This window comes from Mesoplodon densirostris, chromosome 8 (assembly GCF_025265405.1).
Source record: "Mesoplodon densirostris isolate mMesDen1 chromosome 8, mMesDen1 primary haplotype, whole genome shotgun sequence".
Taxonomy (NCBI): Eukaryota; Metazoa; Chordata; class Mammalia; order Artiodactyla; family Ziphiidae; genus Mesoplodon; species Mesoplodon densirostris.
Genome location: NC_082668.1, coordinates 37,276,155 through 37,294,661, shown reverse-complemented (window position 1 = coordinate 37,294,661; position 18,507 = coordinate 37,276,155). Strand labels below are relative to the sequence as shown.

General features: G+C 39.9%; 1 protein-coding gene across 2 annotated transcripts in view; it reads right to left on the bottom strand.

The window, feature by feature from the left end:
• The window catches only part of SATB2 (SATB homeobox 2), a 194,384-nt gene that overhangs the window by 44,780 nt on the left and 131,097 nt on the right, over positions 1-18,507 (bottom strand). For both annotated transcript variants that reach the window (XM_060106190.1, XM_060106189.1), the window contains exons 8-9: positions 14,980-15,192; positions 10,449-10,604 (exon numbers count right to left, since the gene is read on the bottom strand). In XM_060106190.1, the coding sequence (XP_059962173.1) occupies positions 10,449-10,604; positions 14,980-15,192 (369 nt within the window). The remainder of the gene's footprint in view (positions 1-10,448; positions 10,605-14,979; positions 15,193-18,507) is intronic.

Genomic DNA, 18,507 nt, shown 5'->3' with positions numbered 1-18,507 from the left:
AATGAGTATTCGTAAAGCTCTCTCACATTGAAAATGAATGAGGAAGGACAATATCTATTACACTTATAAAAATATTGAAAGGTTTAAAAATTCAAGTAGATAATAAATGAGTGACATGTTCTCCAAACTACATACCAAATGCTGAGACTATTCAAATGAACAAGGAGGTCTTTCAGAAAACAATAATAGAGCCCAGGGTCTGAATTTGGAGCCCATCAGATATGGGTTTGAATCCTAGCTCCAGGCCTTAGGTTTAAGTGATGGGGGAGGGGAAGGAGATGAAAAGACTGGGGCTCCTGTCCGTGGTACTGAAATTTCATTGTGTCCTAAGTTATTTGTTTTCCTACCCCAGGACACAGGTAATAACTCCAACGTGTCCCTGTTCCCATATTTTTTCCTTTAAAAAGAAAATTAAGTTCTGTGTTAGTGACAAATTTCCTAGTTTTTATAATATTTCAAAACGAATACAAACCAGGACTTGCTAAGAAACAAATGCAAGTTCACAGTCTGCTCTGATCTCCAAAAAGAGATGTAGTAAATACGTTTGTTCCTGTTAAGTAAGGTTGTACTGGCCTTGAAGGGAAGGCCTTGTCACAGTCGTTACTGTTCCCCCTGATGTACCTATCACAGAGGTGACGAGTGAACTCAATCTACAAATAGTAAGAAGCCCCCTTCCCCTTTGCCCATCTAGGAACCCCAATGAATGAATAAGTCGGCAAATGAACAGTTCTTCAGGAGAATGACACAAGGCTTCTTGCAACAGAAATGTAAAAGGCCATTTACTCACCCACATCTTCAATACAGAAAATGTCAGCATATGTAACCAAAAGGAAATGTTTTCTGAGCGACTCAAAAGAAAATTCGTATTATAAACCACAGGCAGTTCACTTTCTAAACGGAAGCACATAAAGTCCCCAAACAAACTTTTGTAACTGTGAAAGAATTTCTCTTCAGCTGGTTGAGACTCTTCTGAAGTGTGAAATGAGCCAGATAATATTCAGCTCTTGTTTCTTAGTCACCGAATTCTCCTTTCATGAATCCAATAAGTGTCTATTAAAATAAATAAACCCCCTAATGATTCAAGATAACCTAATCAAGAAAACTGAAATGGATAAAAGGCTAAACTGCAAGGGAGACTTGTCAAGGGCTTCAATGAATCCCTGACGAGGAGGTCATCTAAACCTGAAAAAAGATTTGTGCTGAGCATTTGGTTACAGTTCAAGGTTAATTATTTTATACCCTGAATGTAATAAGTAAAAATGATCTGCTTCTTTTTTTATTTCTCAAAATTGTACACTAAGTTTAAACTGTATTTTCATGGGGACTAATTTTCAGCTGTCTCTGGGCATGTGTATCACATTTCTATGGATGTGTTTGTAAAGAGTGAATCTGTAACTGACAGTAATGAAAATTTTATTTCTGAACAACTCCTTAACCTCTGTTATAAAGGCCCACGTCAAGAGGGGATTTCATAAAATCTTGTTGCCTTCCTTACCATAGAAATACGGGATATACATAGCTATATAATAGTACAGAGATTTAGTATGACTTTATATAAGTATGTACACACATACATATACACATAGATGGAACATGTACCTGAAAAAAACCATCCATATCTGTCAAAAAGAATGAATCTGGAATCTTCTCCACTTAAATACTAGAAAGATATTAACAGCAAAATGTACTAGACTAAAATGTCAAGGAGAAAACAACCAAAACATTTCTAGTCCCTGACTTCAGGTCCAAATTCCAGCATACCTATGATACAAAACTACATATTATGGGGGCTTCCCTGGTGGTGCAGTGGTTGGGAGTCTGCCTGCCAATGCAGAGGACACGGGTTCGTGCCCCGGTCCGGGAAGATCCCACGTGCCGCAGAGCGGCTAGGCCCTTGAGCCATGGTCTCTGAGCCTGCATGTCTGGAGCCTGTGCTCTGCAACGGGAGAGGCCACAACAGTGAGAGGCCTGCATACCACAAAAAAAAAAACCAACCTACATTATTATGCACACTGCCTCAAAAACTCGTAAGTACGGGGTGGGGGGGGTGGAAAGCAGACACAGCAGAAAACTAGGCATAAGACTTGTTTGAAAGATCAGGGCTGGGACTAGAGTAAGGCAAGCAAGCGACTAATAGGCAAAATTTAAGGAATGTGACTCTGAAAGTGTGTGCCTCCTTGAATTTTGGACCTGAAGACCTAGCAAGCCTACATGCCTAACCCTAGTCTTGGCCCTGTGAGAGCAAGATGATTTTTTTTTTTTTTTTTTTTTTTTTTTTTTGCAGTACGCGGGCCTCTCACTGTTGTGGCCTCTCCCATTGCGGAGCACAGGCTCCGGACGCGCAGGCTCAGCGGCCATGGCTCACGGGCCCAGCCGCTCCGTGGCATGTGGGATCTTCCCGGACCGGGCACGAACCCGTGTCCCCTGCATCGGCAGGCAGACTCTCAACCACTGCGCCACCAGGGAAGCCCAAGATGATCTTTTTTTGTTTTGGCTGTGTTGGGTCTTTGTTGACGCAAGCGGGCTTTCTCTAGTTGCGGCGAACTGGGGCTACTCTTGGTTGCGGTGCACAGGCTTCTCATTGCAGTGGCTTCTCTTGTCACAGGGCATGGGCCCTAGGCCCACGGGCTTCAGTAGTTTCAGCACGCAGGCTCAGTAGTTGTGGCTCACGGGCTCTAGAGCACAAGCCCAGTAGTTGTGGCACACGGGCTTAGTTGTTCCGCGGCATGTGGGATCTTCCAGGACCTGGATCAGACCTGTGTCCCCTGAATCGGCAGGTGGATTCTTAACCACTGCGCCAACAGGGAAGTCCCAAGCAAGATGATTAAACGGTCTCTACATCAAAACAGTAGGAACCACTCACAGGCACCAACATTCTCCAACTGTAAGAACCATGGTTTAGCTCAATGTCATCTTTGAAAGAGGGCTGGAGAGTTCAGAAAGATGGTTTTTAATATGTCAACCTGATTTGCTTCAAAGTCAAATGCAAGTTCCTAAAGGTGCCATGTCATGAACAGGCAAAATAATGCAACTCAAGGGTTTCTGCAGTACATAAAAATGTGCTTAAAACCAGTACAGAAACTTTAGCAAAGGTATATGACATTTTATGAACTGCATACAAACTGTAATTAACCTTCATTGATATCTAATTATGGGTTCCCATAAAGGCTAGTTTTAGGGCATGAAACGTTAATATAATTAATTGTAAGAGTGGTAAAAAGAACCCAATTCCTCATTATAAGACTGATGTAAAAACTGAGATCTTGCAGGAATTTCTGTTGATCACTTCTCAAAAGAATCTAATCCTTTGAATTATGCTGAGAGATAACGGAAGAAAGTGAAGGGTTCAACTTGACGCTTGGGCATCACTGTATTGACTGCCCACTTAGTTTGCCATTTGAGAATATTGAGAAGCCTAATTTCTTCACTACTTGGTATAACAGTTTTTTAAAAATGGTAACTGTAGTGCTTCCCTGGTGGCGCAGTGGTTGAGAGTCTGCCTGCCGATGCAGGGGACATGGGTTCGTGCCCCGGTCCAGGAAGATCCCACATGCCGTGGAGCAGCTGGGCCCATGAGCCATGGCCACTGAGCCTGCACGTCTGGAGCCTGTGCTCCACAACGGGAGAGGCCACAACAATGAGAGCCCTGCGTACCACACACACAAAAAAAGGTAACTGTAGTGTAAATATATTATTTTTTTTTCATTTGAATTTGGTGGACAGACCTGACATTGTAGTAAACATGCCCCAGTTGACAAGAGTAGAAACTGCTTTTTGATAGGTTGTCAAAATGTGTTCCAAAGAAACCTGCCCAGCAGCAAGGGGCAGCTACTCAGTCAAGGCCACATGCCTCATTTTAGTCTGCCTTACACACTGAAGACAAGACAACAAAAGCAAAAGCATTGTGAGTGAGACTTAGACCACCAACTCATCACCAACTGGCATCATATGGCCAGTTTTTCCTGTCACTTTTTACACCAGAGATTGGGGTAATCAAACATTTACTTCCAATAGCCTGAGCAATCCCAGACCCAATAAAGCCATCTCCGTAAAGAGAACTTAATAAATAAGGTAACTGTCAAACCACTTTTTGTGCAAAGTGGCAAAAACAATCCTTGGGCAATAGTTTCTAAAGGCTAAGAAACAAAATAATGAGACTGAAGATATTTTATAATTCATAAATTTACTCTCCCACATGAAAAGTTGACCTTAAGAAAATTATAGGTTTAACTTGTCTTATTACAGTGTGATCCCAACTAGGATATAAACACGCATGTGCAAACCCACACTTACACATTAGAAGACTCTAAAAGGTTAATGGCAACTATCTCTGGATTGTGGAATTATGGGTGATTCATGTTTTTGCCTTTACACTTTTCTTCATTTTCTACATTTTAAAAAATGAAGCTGGGGCATGCAAGTGACAGTTCGGGGGTGCGTGGTCTCTTCCTGTTGCTTGCCGCCCCACAAATGGCAGGTGGCACTCAGCTTGATGGGCCTCTGCAGTGCTTGCATGGGCCCACAGGCCCCAGAGGGGAGGTGGGCCCTGGGAAGAGCACAGTAGGGCGGCGTGCGGCTCCATCCCCAGATGCCGCTGCACGTGCAGGGGAGGCAGACCAGACCACTAGCTTGGGCCCTGCCTGCGGAAGCCCTAGCTTCACTTTCAGGGGCCCAACTCATGGGAGAGGGAGACGTGGGAGGTTCCAGTTGTTCAGGGTTTTGTTTTGTTTTGTTTTTGTTTATTGTAAATGTTTTATATTTGCCAAAACTGTAGTCAGCTGAGTCATTTAAAATGTCTTAGGTGAGGGTATAGGGGCTGGGACCCTTGGGCATTGCTGGCAAGGAGGTCAATTGGAATGTCAACACCATCATTTTTAATATGGAAGGATTGGAAACAATTTACACATCCACCAAAGGAAGAGAGTCACATAAATCATGGCACATCCATTCCATTGAATACTATACAGCAGCTTAAAAGAAGAAGGGGCTCTGTGTGCTGATGTGGCAAGATCTTTGAGATTTATAAGAAAAAAATCAAGCAGAATCACATGTAAAGTATGCTAGTCATTTGTGCATAGGGACAAAAAAAGTATATACATTTGTGTTTCCAAAGATAGAGGAGAAATGTTAGCAGTGGCTGCCTCTAAGGATGGCTAAGGGGGTGAGGGATGGAGGAAAACTATTCACTGTATATGCTTCTGTTTCTCTTTGAAGCTTGTACAATGAACATATGCTACCTATTCAAAATAAATAACATTAAAGAAGAAAAGAAATGCCTTTGAGAATTAAAAATAAAAAATACAAAATAAAACGAGGATGTTTTACTTAAGTAATCATAAAATAGAAGCTATTTCTTTAAAAAGGAAATATGTACAACTAACTTGTGCCTGGGATATTTTTAAGAAGAGACACAAAAGCAAAGATTAATATAGTAACCCATGATTGAATGAAAAAAATATGTTAGCACATATACTGAATGTGATATAAACTCCAATAGCAAAGAGCGATAAAAGAAAGGAAACAAACCAAATAATATACCAATTATTTTTCTTTATGTATAGCTGTCTGTCTTTATTTTTGCTTATAAAAGGATCTGCCATGAACACCTATATATATTTTTTTCTAGTTTATTTATTTATTTATTTAACATCTTCATTGGAGTGTAATTGCTTTACAATGGTGTGTTAGTGTCTGCTTTATAACAAAGTGAATCACTTATACATATACATCTATGCCCATATCCCCTCCCTCTTGTGTCTCCCTCCCACCCTCCCTATCCCACCCCTCTAGGTGGTCACAAAGCACTGAGCTGACCTCCCTGTGCTATGGGGCTGCTTCCCAGTAGCTATCTATTTTACATTTGGTAGTGTATACATGTCCATGCCACTCTCACTTTGTCCCAGCTTCCCCTTCCCCCTCCCCATGTCCTCAAGTCCATTCTCTATGTCTGAAAGACCTGTATATTTTAAATCATTTAGCCTGTTAAGCAAATTAGATCATCTGTAAGGAGATATTTTACAATAAAGAAGAATGTCCATAAAATCTGAGTTTGTAATCTACATCTAAAGCTTAAGAAGCCTTCTATTTAGCATTATAACTTGTTAAGTCAGTAGGTGAGAACACGGAATTTTTTTTTTTTTTTTTTTTTTGGTGAGACAGTGATAAGGAATAAAGGCTACACAAAATCTAACGTACGTAAAGCATAGAACACATTGAAATCCAGTCACCATGAAGAACACAGCTTCTATAGAGGAAATGATTTCAGAATTGTATATTGAAGGCCAGAAATTCCTCCTCCCCAGATGCAGTGGGATCACAGTTGTGCCTCCCTCCCTCTTCTGTAGTAGGAGTGAGGACTCCCCCATTCCTGATCCCAGTGGTAGCTCCTGAAGCCTGTGGGCCTGGGAAGGTGTGCGTGGCAGAGAGGAGAACTGGAGGATTGGCAGGGGTCTTTAAATCTTGGTGGAGATGAGGGCATCTCCAATGTCATCTCATCAGAGACCCCTCTGGGTCCATTTATTCCCAGATCACTCCCTTTCTTTTATCCCAGAAGACTCTGGGGTTGGCCCTTTCATTACCACCAACTGAGCTTTACAACCAGGCTGTCTATTTCTCCTTTTTGCAATGTCTCAGATTCTCTCTACCTTCCTAATATAGAAAGCAAGACCCCACACCCACCAAAAAAAAAAAAAAAAGGAAGAAAGAAAAGATAAAAGAAAGCAAACCCAGTGCCCTTCTAACATTTTTGTTCATTTGTTTTTATTTTTTTAATGGGGGCAAGGTAGAACAGGGATTAAAATAAGCCCCTTCCCATTCCTCTACCCACTCTGTTTTCACCCAAACCTGGTAGGAAAAGACACTCATATATGTAGAGTTGGGTCTTTGGGTATACAAATAACAAAGAGAGTTTCACTCTCTTTCCAAAAGAAAACCAGCCTCGGATGATCCTCAGCATTTCATGAGCTGAATACTGTAAGCTATATAAAAAAGAGAAGCAGGCAGGAGAGAAACAGTGAATTAATATCTGGGGAAGGGGGCAACTGATGTCAAAGGAAAGAAATGTGGCTGAATATGCTGTCACAAGGCACATGGCCGGCCCTGGATGACTGCAGTGAGGGTGCCCACAGTCGCTGTGTTTGCTCCCTACTGGATTTCCACTGCCCAGATCACATTTGATAAGCTGCAGTTGGGAAGGAAAGGGGAAAGTAACCCTACAGAATTTGAGTAAGAGGGACAGGGAGAATACAAGAAGCTATCAAGGGACAAACAGTTCCCATAGCCACTTAAATTGCAAGCTGGGGCACTCATTCCCTGGAGGCCCTTTGTATGTAAGGGCCATACTGAAGGTGTGCAGAAAATGTCATATGCCTCTGCACTATGGCTCCTACTGAGGACTCCCACTCTTAGTTCACAGAGAACAACCATGGACCATAGTACATCCTATCCCATGAAGACCAACAATCTGAATATTCTGCAGAAAGAAAAGGAAAGCAGTCTTCAGAACATACACACACACACACACACACACACCACCTAAAATTGATCCTAAATTGAAAATGAAGCAAAAGTAAAAGGTGAAATGTGCATAAGCATACTTTTCCCTCTTATTTTTACCCCTGCTTTACTTTTTTGACTTCTCTCCCATGAAGAAAGGGGCAAGGGTCAGATAGGAGGCACTCAGTGGAATCAGATGATGGACTGGCCTGGCCATGACAGAGGAGCTGAAGCCCAGTTAAAGGAACAGGTGGTCTACGACCCTACAAATGTGCCCTGATGTAACCCACCCACTAAGAAAACACACACTTTCCAGTAATACTGTTTTCCCCAACAGGATCACAGGCAAAACTGCAAACGTTTGTCACTCTTTCAGTTCCTTTTCTGAACCCCTCCTCCAACTGTGCCTGTTCCCTAAACACTTCCAGCCCTTGAGGACCATCTTGGCCCCCCACCCACCCGTAATCTCTAAAAATTTCCTCCCGTTTTCCTACTCTTCATTCAAAGCGTGCCTAACACACAGGCAGCAGTTAGGTATTATTCTTAATATGGTGACAGTAATTCACACCACGCAGTGAATGAGATTTTATGAGGGTTTCCTTTCTATTTTAAAAGACATTTAAAATGGAAGGGGAGGGGTTACTATATATGTTTGAACTGGGCCTCCCAGGCTCCAAACCCACTACTTCACAAGAGTTCCTGTTAAAGGTTCTCCTAATTTCACCTCCAAGAGAATGGAGCGCCCTTGCTCTTCGTCTGCCTTCTCAGCCACTACACACACACACACACACACACACACACACACACATCTTATGGATACACACCAAATACATGTGCAAAGTACCACATCAATTGATTTCACTAAGTATGCTTTTTATCAAGCAAATGCTGGTAGTGCTTACAAAGTAGAGTGAATAACTTATGTTAAATTGCCTTTGAAACTGTCAGTTAAGTTCATTTTGCTTGGCAATGCCATTTTTAAAAAACTTAATGCCTGATTTGCAAATCTAGTCAGCTACTTACAAATAAAGTTCCCTATTCACAAATGAGAATGAAATCATTGTCCCAAAGGAAAAAAGAAAAACAAAGCATCTTATCCCCATTTAGGCTCAATCTCATCCTTTAGCATATTAATTCCTAGTACTATGTTTTCCTCCAGATTCGGCAAAAACAGGGCTACTGAGTTCTTCAGGAGGCAACAAAAATTTGGAGAGCTAAGTTTGTCCAACTGGCAAACACACTTTTCAATCAGCCACCTGAATTACTTGGGGAGGCTGGAGGCACCACTATTTCCAGAAGCAATAGTGCCAAGTCAACAGGAAGATTACAAGCATTCTGAGTCAAGTTCTCAGACTGTGGCCTTCGGTTTTTCTTGAAAGCTGCTTATAAAAGGAGGACTAGGTGAAACTTTGATATTTATGTCAAGTCACAACTAAGGGGCAGGTTTGCAGAATCAATTGTGTAGCTTTATACTTACTGCACATTTACCACATATGTCCTTTATTATACAGTGGAAAACCATTAAATGCACAGTAGTTTTGCCAAGTGGCATTATGCATTTAACAGCTTTATTCGTTTAACAGCTCCAACTCTCATTATATTTTGCCATGTGGTACACGGGATTTTATGCATTTAACAGTTTAAGAAAGCTCTATGGTATTTTCTTTTCATGTATTTCATACTATGGTTGGACATTATATCTTAGCAAACTGTATTTCAATGACTTCATTGTGAGAGAAAGAATAATCTGGAAAAATCACTACATCGAAATTGAAATGGGAAACCAATATTTCAATCCTCTTCGAAATTGCTGGATATTCTATGCTCTCCCTTTATTAACATCTGAAAAATAACTTAAGTCAGGTTACTGCAAAACCACAGGAAAAAACGGCTATTCCCAAAACCATATAATTAGTATAAATATAGCATTTGACTATCATTTTAAAAACTTAATTTTCATTAAAAACCACCTTGCTTAATACAATATTCAGTAACTTCCTTCCTTTATAGCACACAACAGAAGATTTGTTAGGGAGATGGCGGACCATTTTACCATTTACATATGTAGGGACGAAAACATTTGTCATGCAAGGCCACAGAGGAAATCAAGCTCAGAATCAAAGGACTCTCAAAATTAAGCTTTAACTAACTTTTGTTTCCTCTACCCTGCATTTGGGTAATTGTTCAACCCAGGGATAAATAAGTAGGCAACTCAACCTAACCCATTCTAGGATAGGGCGGTAGTTGTCCCTTTAAATGAATTGAAACAGAGTAGATCCTATCAACTGTTTCTGCTTTCAGAAATAAAAAACCTAAGCATCTGTCTACCCTTTTCCCTGGAGCATTCCATTCCCCACAATCCCAGCACTCTGAAAAATTGTACTGGATAAGCGTCTATGTTTTTCTGTTAAAGATTGTAGCACTCACTCTGCACTCCCCGATGTGTGTTTTCTCCTGGAAAAACAACTGTATTCTATACATAAAAGAAACACCTGACATTGCAAGGTGTCTCTGGGGCTGAGGAAAAGTAGTTATTATAACAAAGTCATCCATTTCCCTGGTGGGAATAAGACAGGTGATGAGACCTGGCTAAAACTTGGTCTCAGGAAGATGCTGTTTTGAACACACTAAGTTTTGCTCAAATACCAAAAAGAAAGAAAGAAAGAAAGGATACATAGCAATATTCAGAATTAGGAGAGAAATCATTCAAGGCTGATTCCTTTTGAAAAATAAATTCTTTAAAAGAAAAAAAAAACTGGGTTTTGACTTAGTCTCTATTTTGAACTCTGATGGGAATAAAAGCAAACCGCAGAGCAAAATGCAGAACACGACAGGTTCTCTAGGGATTATTATTGTTGTTATTATTATTATAGGAACAGATGTATTTTTATTGGTGGAAGGAGGAGAACGGTCTAATTCCAGCCCTCACTTTTGCGCTTTTAAAAACCACTCACCTGACTTTTATTTGCAGCCACTTTGGCAAACAGGGCTTGAGACACCTTGGCCCTTTTCATCTCCTGTTGGATCTCGTCATAAATGGCAGCTGTGATGTTGACGTTGGCGCCGTCCACCTTAATGGGGAGGTCTGTTGTCGGTGTCGAGGTTTTGGCCTACCAAGAGACCATGAAAATAATAATTTAAAAAGTGCTGCATTCAGCCCAGCCATCTGTGCAGAAATTATCAAAGGATTTCAGTCAGCTGATGCCAAACTGCATTAGCTACAGAGGGACACTTCCTGTCCATTATTCTAATCAGGTTAATTGTGATTGGAAATAATTGCAGTGCATTCCTATAGGACATGCAGAGTCCTGTCAACCTTGTTCTTTTCCTCACAGTAGCTGAGACAGTTCACAGGTACGATGGCTACTCTGGGCACCAAACTCAAGCGATCACCTAACTGCAACACAAGCATGCAGAACACACACACAGTTACCTTTTTCTTTCTGAAAATAGTACACCTTGGAGGAAGAGCCAATTCTTCCAGAAAAAATGAGTAAATGGGTAGAGGTCTCTAAATAATAAATTATTACTCAATTTAATGCACTCCCCTGAGTCTCTCTCATTCTTTATTAAAGCTTTATGTATGTCATTCGAGTATGTATGGCTTCCCACCATTATCATCATTATGCTACCCAGACAGTCACCTAATTTCACCTAGGAAATCAGTGGAAATGAAACAAAATTTCATTTCATAAAACGAGGCTTCAGAATGCCTTTGAAGTGCGGTTTTCATTTTCTTAAACTCATATTGTGGTTTTATGTATTCTGCCGTGCTCGTTTTAATTGAATGATTTCCCATCAGCTTCAGAGACAAATGAAGGACAATATAGAAGGTGTCTGTACTTCTTGGGGTTAGGATAACCCTAAAACGTTTGAATCTACTTGATCCAAAAGACTGCAGAGCATTTGCTCTGGTGTGTAAGGAGAGGGTTCTGGGCAGCCTTCTCAGAACCCAGGGCAACAGGTCAAAGGGAAAAGTCTGCCCCAACCGTTGGATTCCTGAGCATGGCCAGCTGATTTGGTCTAAAGTGGATTGTTTTTTCTTTTCATCCCCACCCACCCTAGAATCCTAAACCACTATGTTCCCTTTGTGGATGTCCTGAGCTGTTGTTCCCCTGCTGGATTGACAGTATGCAGGTTTGGAGAAAGACATGGCATGCAGGGTGGACACCATGGGGTCATTCTCAACAGTGTCTTGAAGCCGGAGTTATGTCCTAAGTTCCCAGGAAGGCTTTGATTCCTGCGAGCGCTCAGTGACCTTTGCCATTCTCCTTTGAATTTCCTGTCTCATACTATTTTCTAATTACTGCAAAGTAATAATAAGAATAATTGATGTAGTACTTTTTATGTGCCAGGCACTCCAAAAAGTGCTTTTTTGTTGTTGTTATCACATCTTATTCTTTTAAGAACACAATGAGTTAGACATTATTATTTTCACTTTACAGATAAAGACAACTGAAAATAAAAGAGGATACTTAACTTGCTGACGGGACATGCAGCAGCAAGTGAAATAACCATGATCTGAACTCAAGTCTCTCAGGCTCCAAAGCACAGGCTCAGGAATCACTGTGCTACTCTGCCTCCAAAAACCTCCAGTTCATACTGGTGCTGTTTTTACATGTTTCTTCTTGCCCTCAAGTTTGAGCTATTCCCGTAATAGTCCAATCCTCTCTCATCTTTTTCAACAAAACTCCCTTTTCTTCTTAAAACTTCTAATTAACGTTCAGTGCTTTTCCTGTTAAGTGCGTATTTTAGCATACCATTTCTGCCTTTCTCAATGCAGGTTTCTTATTAGCCTCACTGACTAATCTTACCTGACTGGTCAAATCTTCTCTAGAACACTGAGGGCTAAAGTCAAAGCATTGAAATATATGGTTAGGAGCCCAGCTTTGGAATCAGAATAACCAAAGTTCAAATTCTAGCTCTACCACTCAGCCATGTGACCTTACACAAGGTATTTAACCCATCTGAACCTCAGTTTCCTCATCTATAAAATGAGAACAACAGTGCAAAATGGTGAGGATCCAATTCATGCAAAATGTTTGCAATACCTGATACAGTAAGTGCTCAATAAATGATCATTCTTATACTTGTACTGTTGTTTTGTTATTTTTAAGTACATTGAGGAATCCTGGCCAATTGAAGGTTATGAGAAGAGGCTCTGGAGGTTGAATTTGAAACTTGAAAGTCTTCAATTTGTTTTAAACCGATAACAAAGTACTGACGGGGTCTGGGAAATAATCTCCATGGACCTATGGCAAGGTTCTGTGTGTGTGTGCCCTGCATTGCTGGCTCCAACTCAAAGGCTGAATCAGTGGGTACCCCTCTGACATTTATTTGCACAATGAAAGCCTTATAGTACTATGGATCTTTGCTACTGAGATAGTTCTGTAAAGAATTTTGAATAAGTAGGTAATCATGAAATATTTTAAAAGTCTTTAGTAACTTTCTCAATGTTTAACCAACAGAAAAAGAAGAATGTTCCAGACAATGTAAAAATGTCAGTGCCATGACTGTATTCTCTAAACTATTTTGAGAAAAACATTTTATATTTATTTTCAGAAATCTCAAAACTGTGAAATTAAACATTCAATTTCCCTGTTATACTTGTCCCTAAAGGGCACCTTTATCTAGGAATTTTCTAGCCAGGATTTTTTGCTGTTAAAAGAGCAAAATACTGACCTTAACTGTGTGGTGTTGTAAGTTGGTCTGGCTGTGAAAGCTACCAGGTCTTTGAAAAGATGCCTAAGATATAATCTTGTTGGAAAAATATTATGAAGGAGTGGAAAACAAAACACACAGACCTGTGTGATTTTGTAACAAGGAGGAATGATTTTCTGAGAAGAGTTGCCCAATTAAATGGCCATAAAACATGGCTGGATTCTCCTGTAACGATTTAATGGGTTTCAAAAGTGGCAAAAATGTTGGTGAATTTAATAGAAGTAAATATTAGCGCAAATTAACAACTCGTCCAACTCAATAGCTCAACATGTATGCCCCAAAATTTTTAAAAAATAAAAATAAAGATAAAAAAGCTTGTTTACAGTGGTCCAAAGTAAGCAGTCAAGAGACTTATTTTTGGTTTAACAGTAACTAAAATTCATAATTCACTAAACACTAAAGTCTCAGTATCACAGTTTGGCAGTGCACAATAGAAAATTATCTTCAGTTAAAAAATCTATTGCAGAGTGCAAAATATAAAGAGTTAAGTTGTGTGAAAAAATGGATATACTTGAAAAAGCTCAAATATTTCTATTAGAATAAGATTCTGCTTAATCAGTTCCTTAGAACTTACCAGAAAACAAACTCCTATACCCAAAACTATAGTATCTAAGCAAAAAAAAAAAAAAAACCCTTTATTTTCAAAGTACCCATATTTTTGATTTGTACAAATGTGTACCTGTTAAATATTTGTTGTGAAAACTATCACTCAAGAAGGAACTTGCAGCCATGCTAGCAACAGTAAATGGGGTGGTTTTACCATAAATCCATTGATTAGTAAAAGTTTAGGGGAAGTAGGGAGTAGGCTAAAAATAAGTGGGCTCAGATCTGAATTGGAAATGACTCTTGGCTGACTTGAGACCTTGACCCTTCAGTTAAAATCTTTAAATCACACAACATTACTAGATGTATGCATCTGCAGGAGGACCTGAGAACAGAATCCTTTTTTTTTTTTGCAGTACACGGGCCTCTCACTGTTGTTGCGGAGCACAGGCTCCGGACGCGCAGGCTCAGCGGCCATGGCTCATGGGCCCAGCCGCTCCGCGGCATGTGGGATCTTCCTGGACTGGGGCATGAACTCGTGTCCCCTGCATCGGCAGGGGGACTCTCAACCACTGCGCCACCAGGAAAGCCCCAGAATGCTTTTAAAGTGTGAAGAAAGGAGGGATGGAAAGCTGAGTCAGGGTCCTGTGGACATCACTGTAGGAAGGAAAATAATTAAGGCCTACATTTCCACTACCATTTTCTAAGGGATCACTGAATGAGCTCCCAGTCATTCTGATCTAGCCGCTGCATTTGCATGCTTCCATCACACACAGGTTCCTCCCTGATTTTGTCTCTTTCAGATTGCATCAAGCAGAACTTAGACTACGCTAGCTGTCCCCTGCCCCCATCCAAATAAATACACAATTGAAGGAAAAGCAATGCTTCGCAAACTCAGCTTCAATACAAATCCCCTAACCCCTTCTTTGATAACCAAACAGCTGTATGTAGACATCTAGTGCTTACCCTGCCACCCACTGCTACCCTCCTGCCACATGTGGAAGAATGGGACTTTCTTAAAGGGACAGAAATGGCATGGATGATATAGTAAAAGATAACCACTAGCATATGGTCAGAGGCTCATATCCTCTGACCCACATGTTCAGTGGATTAAAAAGTCCTGGAATTATGTCTCTTAGTTTTTGAGGGAAAACACAGTAGCAGTGAAGGCAAGATATCCCCAAGGCTAAGAATGAAAAGTCAGTGGAGCAAATATCTCACCTGAGGGGTTCGGGAGGAGCTGGGACTGCTGGAGGCCGATGAGACCATGCTCACATTGGGGTTCATGCTCCGCTCTCTCTCATCCTGGTATATGCGGTCCCGCTCCACTTCCGGCAGATTGAGGAAATTCTGCATAGCCCTCAGGTTTACTAAAAGAGACTGAGATGCTGTCCGAGGGTCTTCTTCCTTACGCAGAATCTCAGACAACAACCCCTGATTAAATGGGGAAAAAAAAAAAGTAGGCCAAGTTATATCTGCAGGTACGCGTGTGTGGTTTCCGTCTTGCGCCCCTCTTCCCCTTTATCTGTTTGGTGTAACCAGCTGGCTGTGATGTCAAGAACCTCAGTCTAATTCCCGAGGGTTCTCCAGCAGGAAGATTTGGTGGGAACGTGCTCGCTCTCTGGGGGCTGTGCCTTATTTTGGAACATTCTATTCTGACACTTTATCATCACTGTAATAATCATCAGTGTACAGAGATGCCAGCTAGCAAGGTAGGCGCTCAGAAGAATTGTGAAACTGCAATTACCACCAGGTGCCTCCTACAAGTATTTCAGGAACTGTTAGAACTCTCTCTGCTTGAAACTGGGAACACTTGGCAGTCCTGCTCAGCTTTACAAATCTGCCAAGTTTGGTAAATTTAGTTCCGACATTTAAACAGCATGGGAGATTTACATCGACTTAAAAAAAAAAGTTTGGCTGAATTTCTGTGTGACCGGACACTGTTTTCAATATAGATGTTTCTTATGGCAAGAAGAAGAAGAAAAAAAAAGACACAAAGCAAATGGCTATAACTTGGCCTCTATTAACTTCCCAATCCACACACATAATAGGTTTCCTTGCATATGTAACAGAGAGCACCCAAACCTTTTTATGAGATGCCCTCATGGGGACGCTCCAATCCCACCATTAAAGCAATGGAAGTATAGTCACAGCCGGTAACAGGCCACAGCGCACCTCAGAGAATGCCAAGATAGGCTCAGATACTTTCTGATTGTGTGACCCATCCAAATAGAATGCTTAACATAAAAAAACTGGTGTTTTCATGTGCTCTGCTGACAGAGAATTCACAAAGAAAAGAAAAATGTTGACAAGTCTAAAGAAAAGTAGTACGGATGCAAAAAAAAAAAAAAAAAAAGGCTAGAGACCTGAGTTAGAAAATTGCAGTACTTGGGGCAAAAGCAGATCCATTTCCATTCTGCACACTTGTTAGATCATCACACAGAGGCATCACTTCACATTCCCAGCTAACATCCCTTCTCAGGGCAGTATGAGATCAGGACCTAGGATTATCCCCCAGAAAAAGCTAAGATGTTAACCTCTGTACCTTACAACAGATGGGGATAACCCCAAATTGTAAAAGTAGATGCCAAAGGCATTTCCACTTAGGGGATATTAATGCAAAGAAACACTATCAGATTTGTAATAGATGGCTAAATAGGCCATATTTGGCCAATAGGCCAAAAAGGCATTGGATACCAAAGAAATATACCATCTCTAGTTGGCCAAAAATCCTCAGGGTAAGGTAGGCGGTTTTTTGTTTTAAAAAATAATGCATTATAATGTAGTGAAGTAAATGTCACTTACAGGAATGTGCATCACACAGTTATCAGCTTCTGGGAGTAATCATCACTCAAAACATCATGTAAGACAATTTTACTATAAGGAACCTACAAGATGCATGCCATCTGATACCTCTTGCCAGTTTGATTAGAGAAGTCTTTACAAATGAGACTATAATATGCCATACAATGAAGCTAGGAAAAAAATGTTAACAAGTGTGTGTCTGTGTGCATGAGTGCCCAAGGAAAGGTCAAGGTAGGGCATGTATATAAAACTACCCTACTGCTGAAATGATTCTAAGAAAATCTTGATTTCTTGTCATGCTTTCAGAAAGAAGCAACAAGTGAGACACTTGTCTTCCAGAAAATGTTATACAATCTAAGTATTAATTATCTTTCTGAAATTAAAAGTCAGCTCTGCCTTAAGTTATCCTACTTTCCACTTGGACTAAGCAAACTGAAATATTAATAACAACTTTGTTTCTAAGAGAAAATTCTCCAAATTAATATGTGCAGAAGCAATAGGGATGTGAATTTAAAATCAATACCAATTTCCTATATATACAATGGAATACTACACAGCCATAAAAAAGAATGAAATAATGCCATTTGCAGCAACATGGATATACCTAGAGATTGTCATACTAAGTGAAGTAAGTCTGACAGAGAAAGACAAATATCATATATCACTTATACGTAGAATCTAAAATATGATACAAATGAACTTATTCACAAAACAGAAACAGACTCACAGACATAGAAAACAAACTTATGGTTATCAAAGGGGAAAGGGCAGGGGAGGAAGTTTGGGATTAGCAGATACAAACTACTATATATAAAACAGATAACAAGGTCCTACTGTATAGCACAGGGAACTATATTCAATAGCTTGTAATAAACCATAATGGAAAAGAATATGAAAAAGAATATATATATATATATATGAATCATTTTGCAGTATACCAGAAACTAACATGACATTATACATCAACTATACTTCAATAAAATTAAAATTAAATAAAAAATTAAAGCATAAAAGACGATCAATACCAATTTCCAATACTAATAAGATACTAAGATTGATATTTTCTGAGCTTTCTTTAACAATGAACTTTGCACATGAAGGACAAGTTGGTATCCACTCTCCTTCTCTCTGTCTTTTTCTCTCTCTCGTAAGTAACTTTAGCATTTTACTAAATGTCAGACTACCAAATTTGGAAAAGTTTTAGGATCTACATGGATATATTCTTTATGCTGGTTATATGATTATACTTAAGATCTCTCAAAGGCGAAGTCTGTAAACTCTTTCTTCCGTGAAATTATTTTCACAAATTGTGGAGGACACTATGGCAAAAATCTTCCATACAAAATATTGAAAAAACAAAAAATATTGTTCTAATGGATGAGGTTCAAAATTGTAAGTCTGTTTATTCCTAATCAATAGAAAACAAAATCACTCCTAAGGATAGAGTTCTTTTATTTATTTTTTGTCCAGCTTGGTTTACCTTTTTTTCCCACATTGAAATTGTGGAGTTCCTTCCCCTGCATTTTTTACATGTTGGACAACCTTACAGGGAAATGAATCCATCTCTAAGAAAAATCAAGACAAAGCATCCTTGTAAATGACTGCTCATCAGCATCACTTCTGAAGTGAATGAGACACAATATTTGTATTTTAAGGGGTTGGCGGAATATACTGTTGCCTCTGTTTTATTCGCCTAATTGAAGATAAAGTCTCAAACCAACAAGGTGGCCATTACTGCCCTAGAGAATGAGAACACTGTTCTAAATTATTTACTTAAAGTCTCATCTGTGTAACCCTGGTCCCAAAGCAGATTCTTTTTACCTCAGACATTTTCAATAACAAGTGGCTAACTGGTGGGCACAAGAAGAGTTTTAGTTGTTTTGTTGAGCCTTCTTCATTTTGGTTATGTGCTTTTAACGACTTAAGCAGGGATTTTTAAAAACA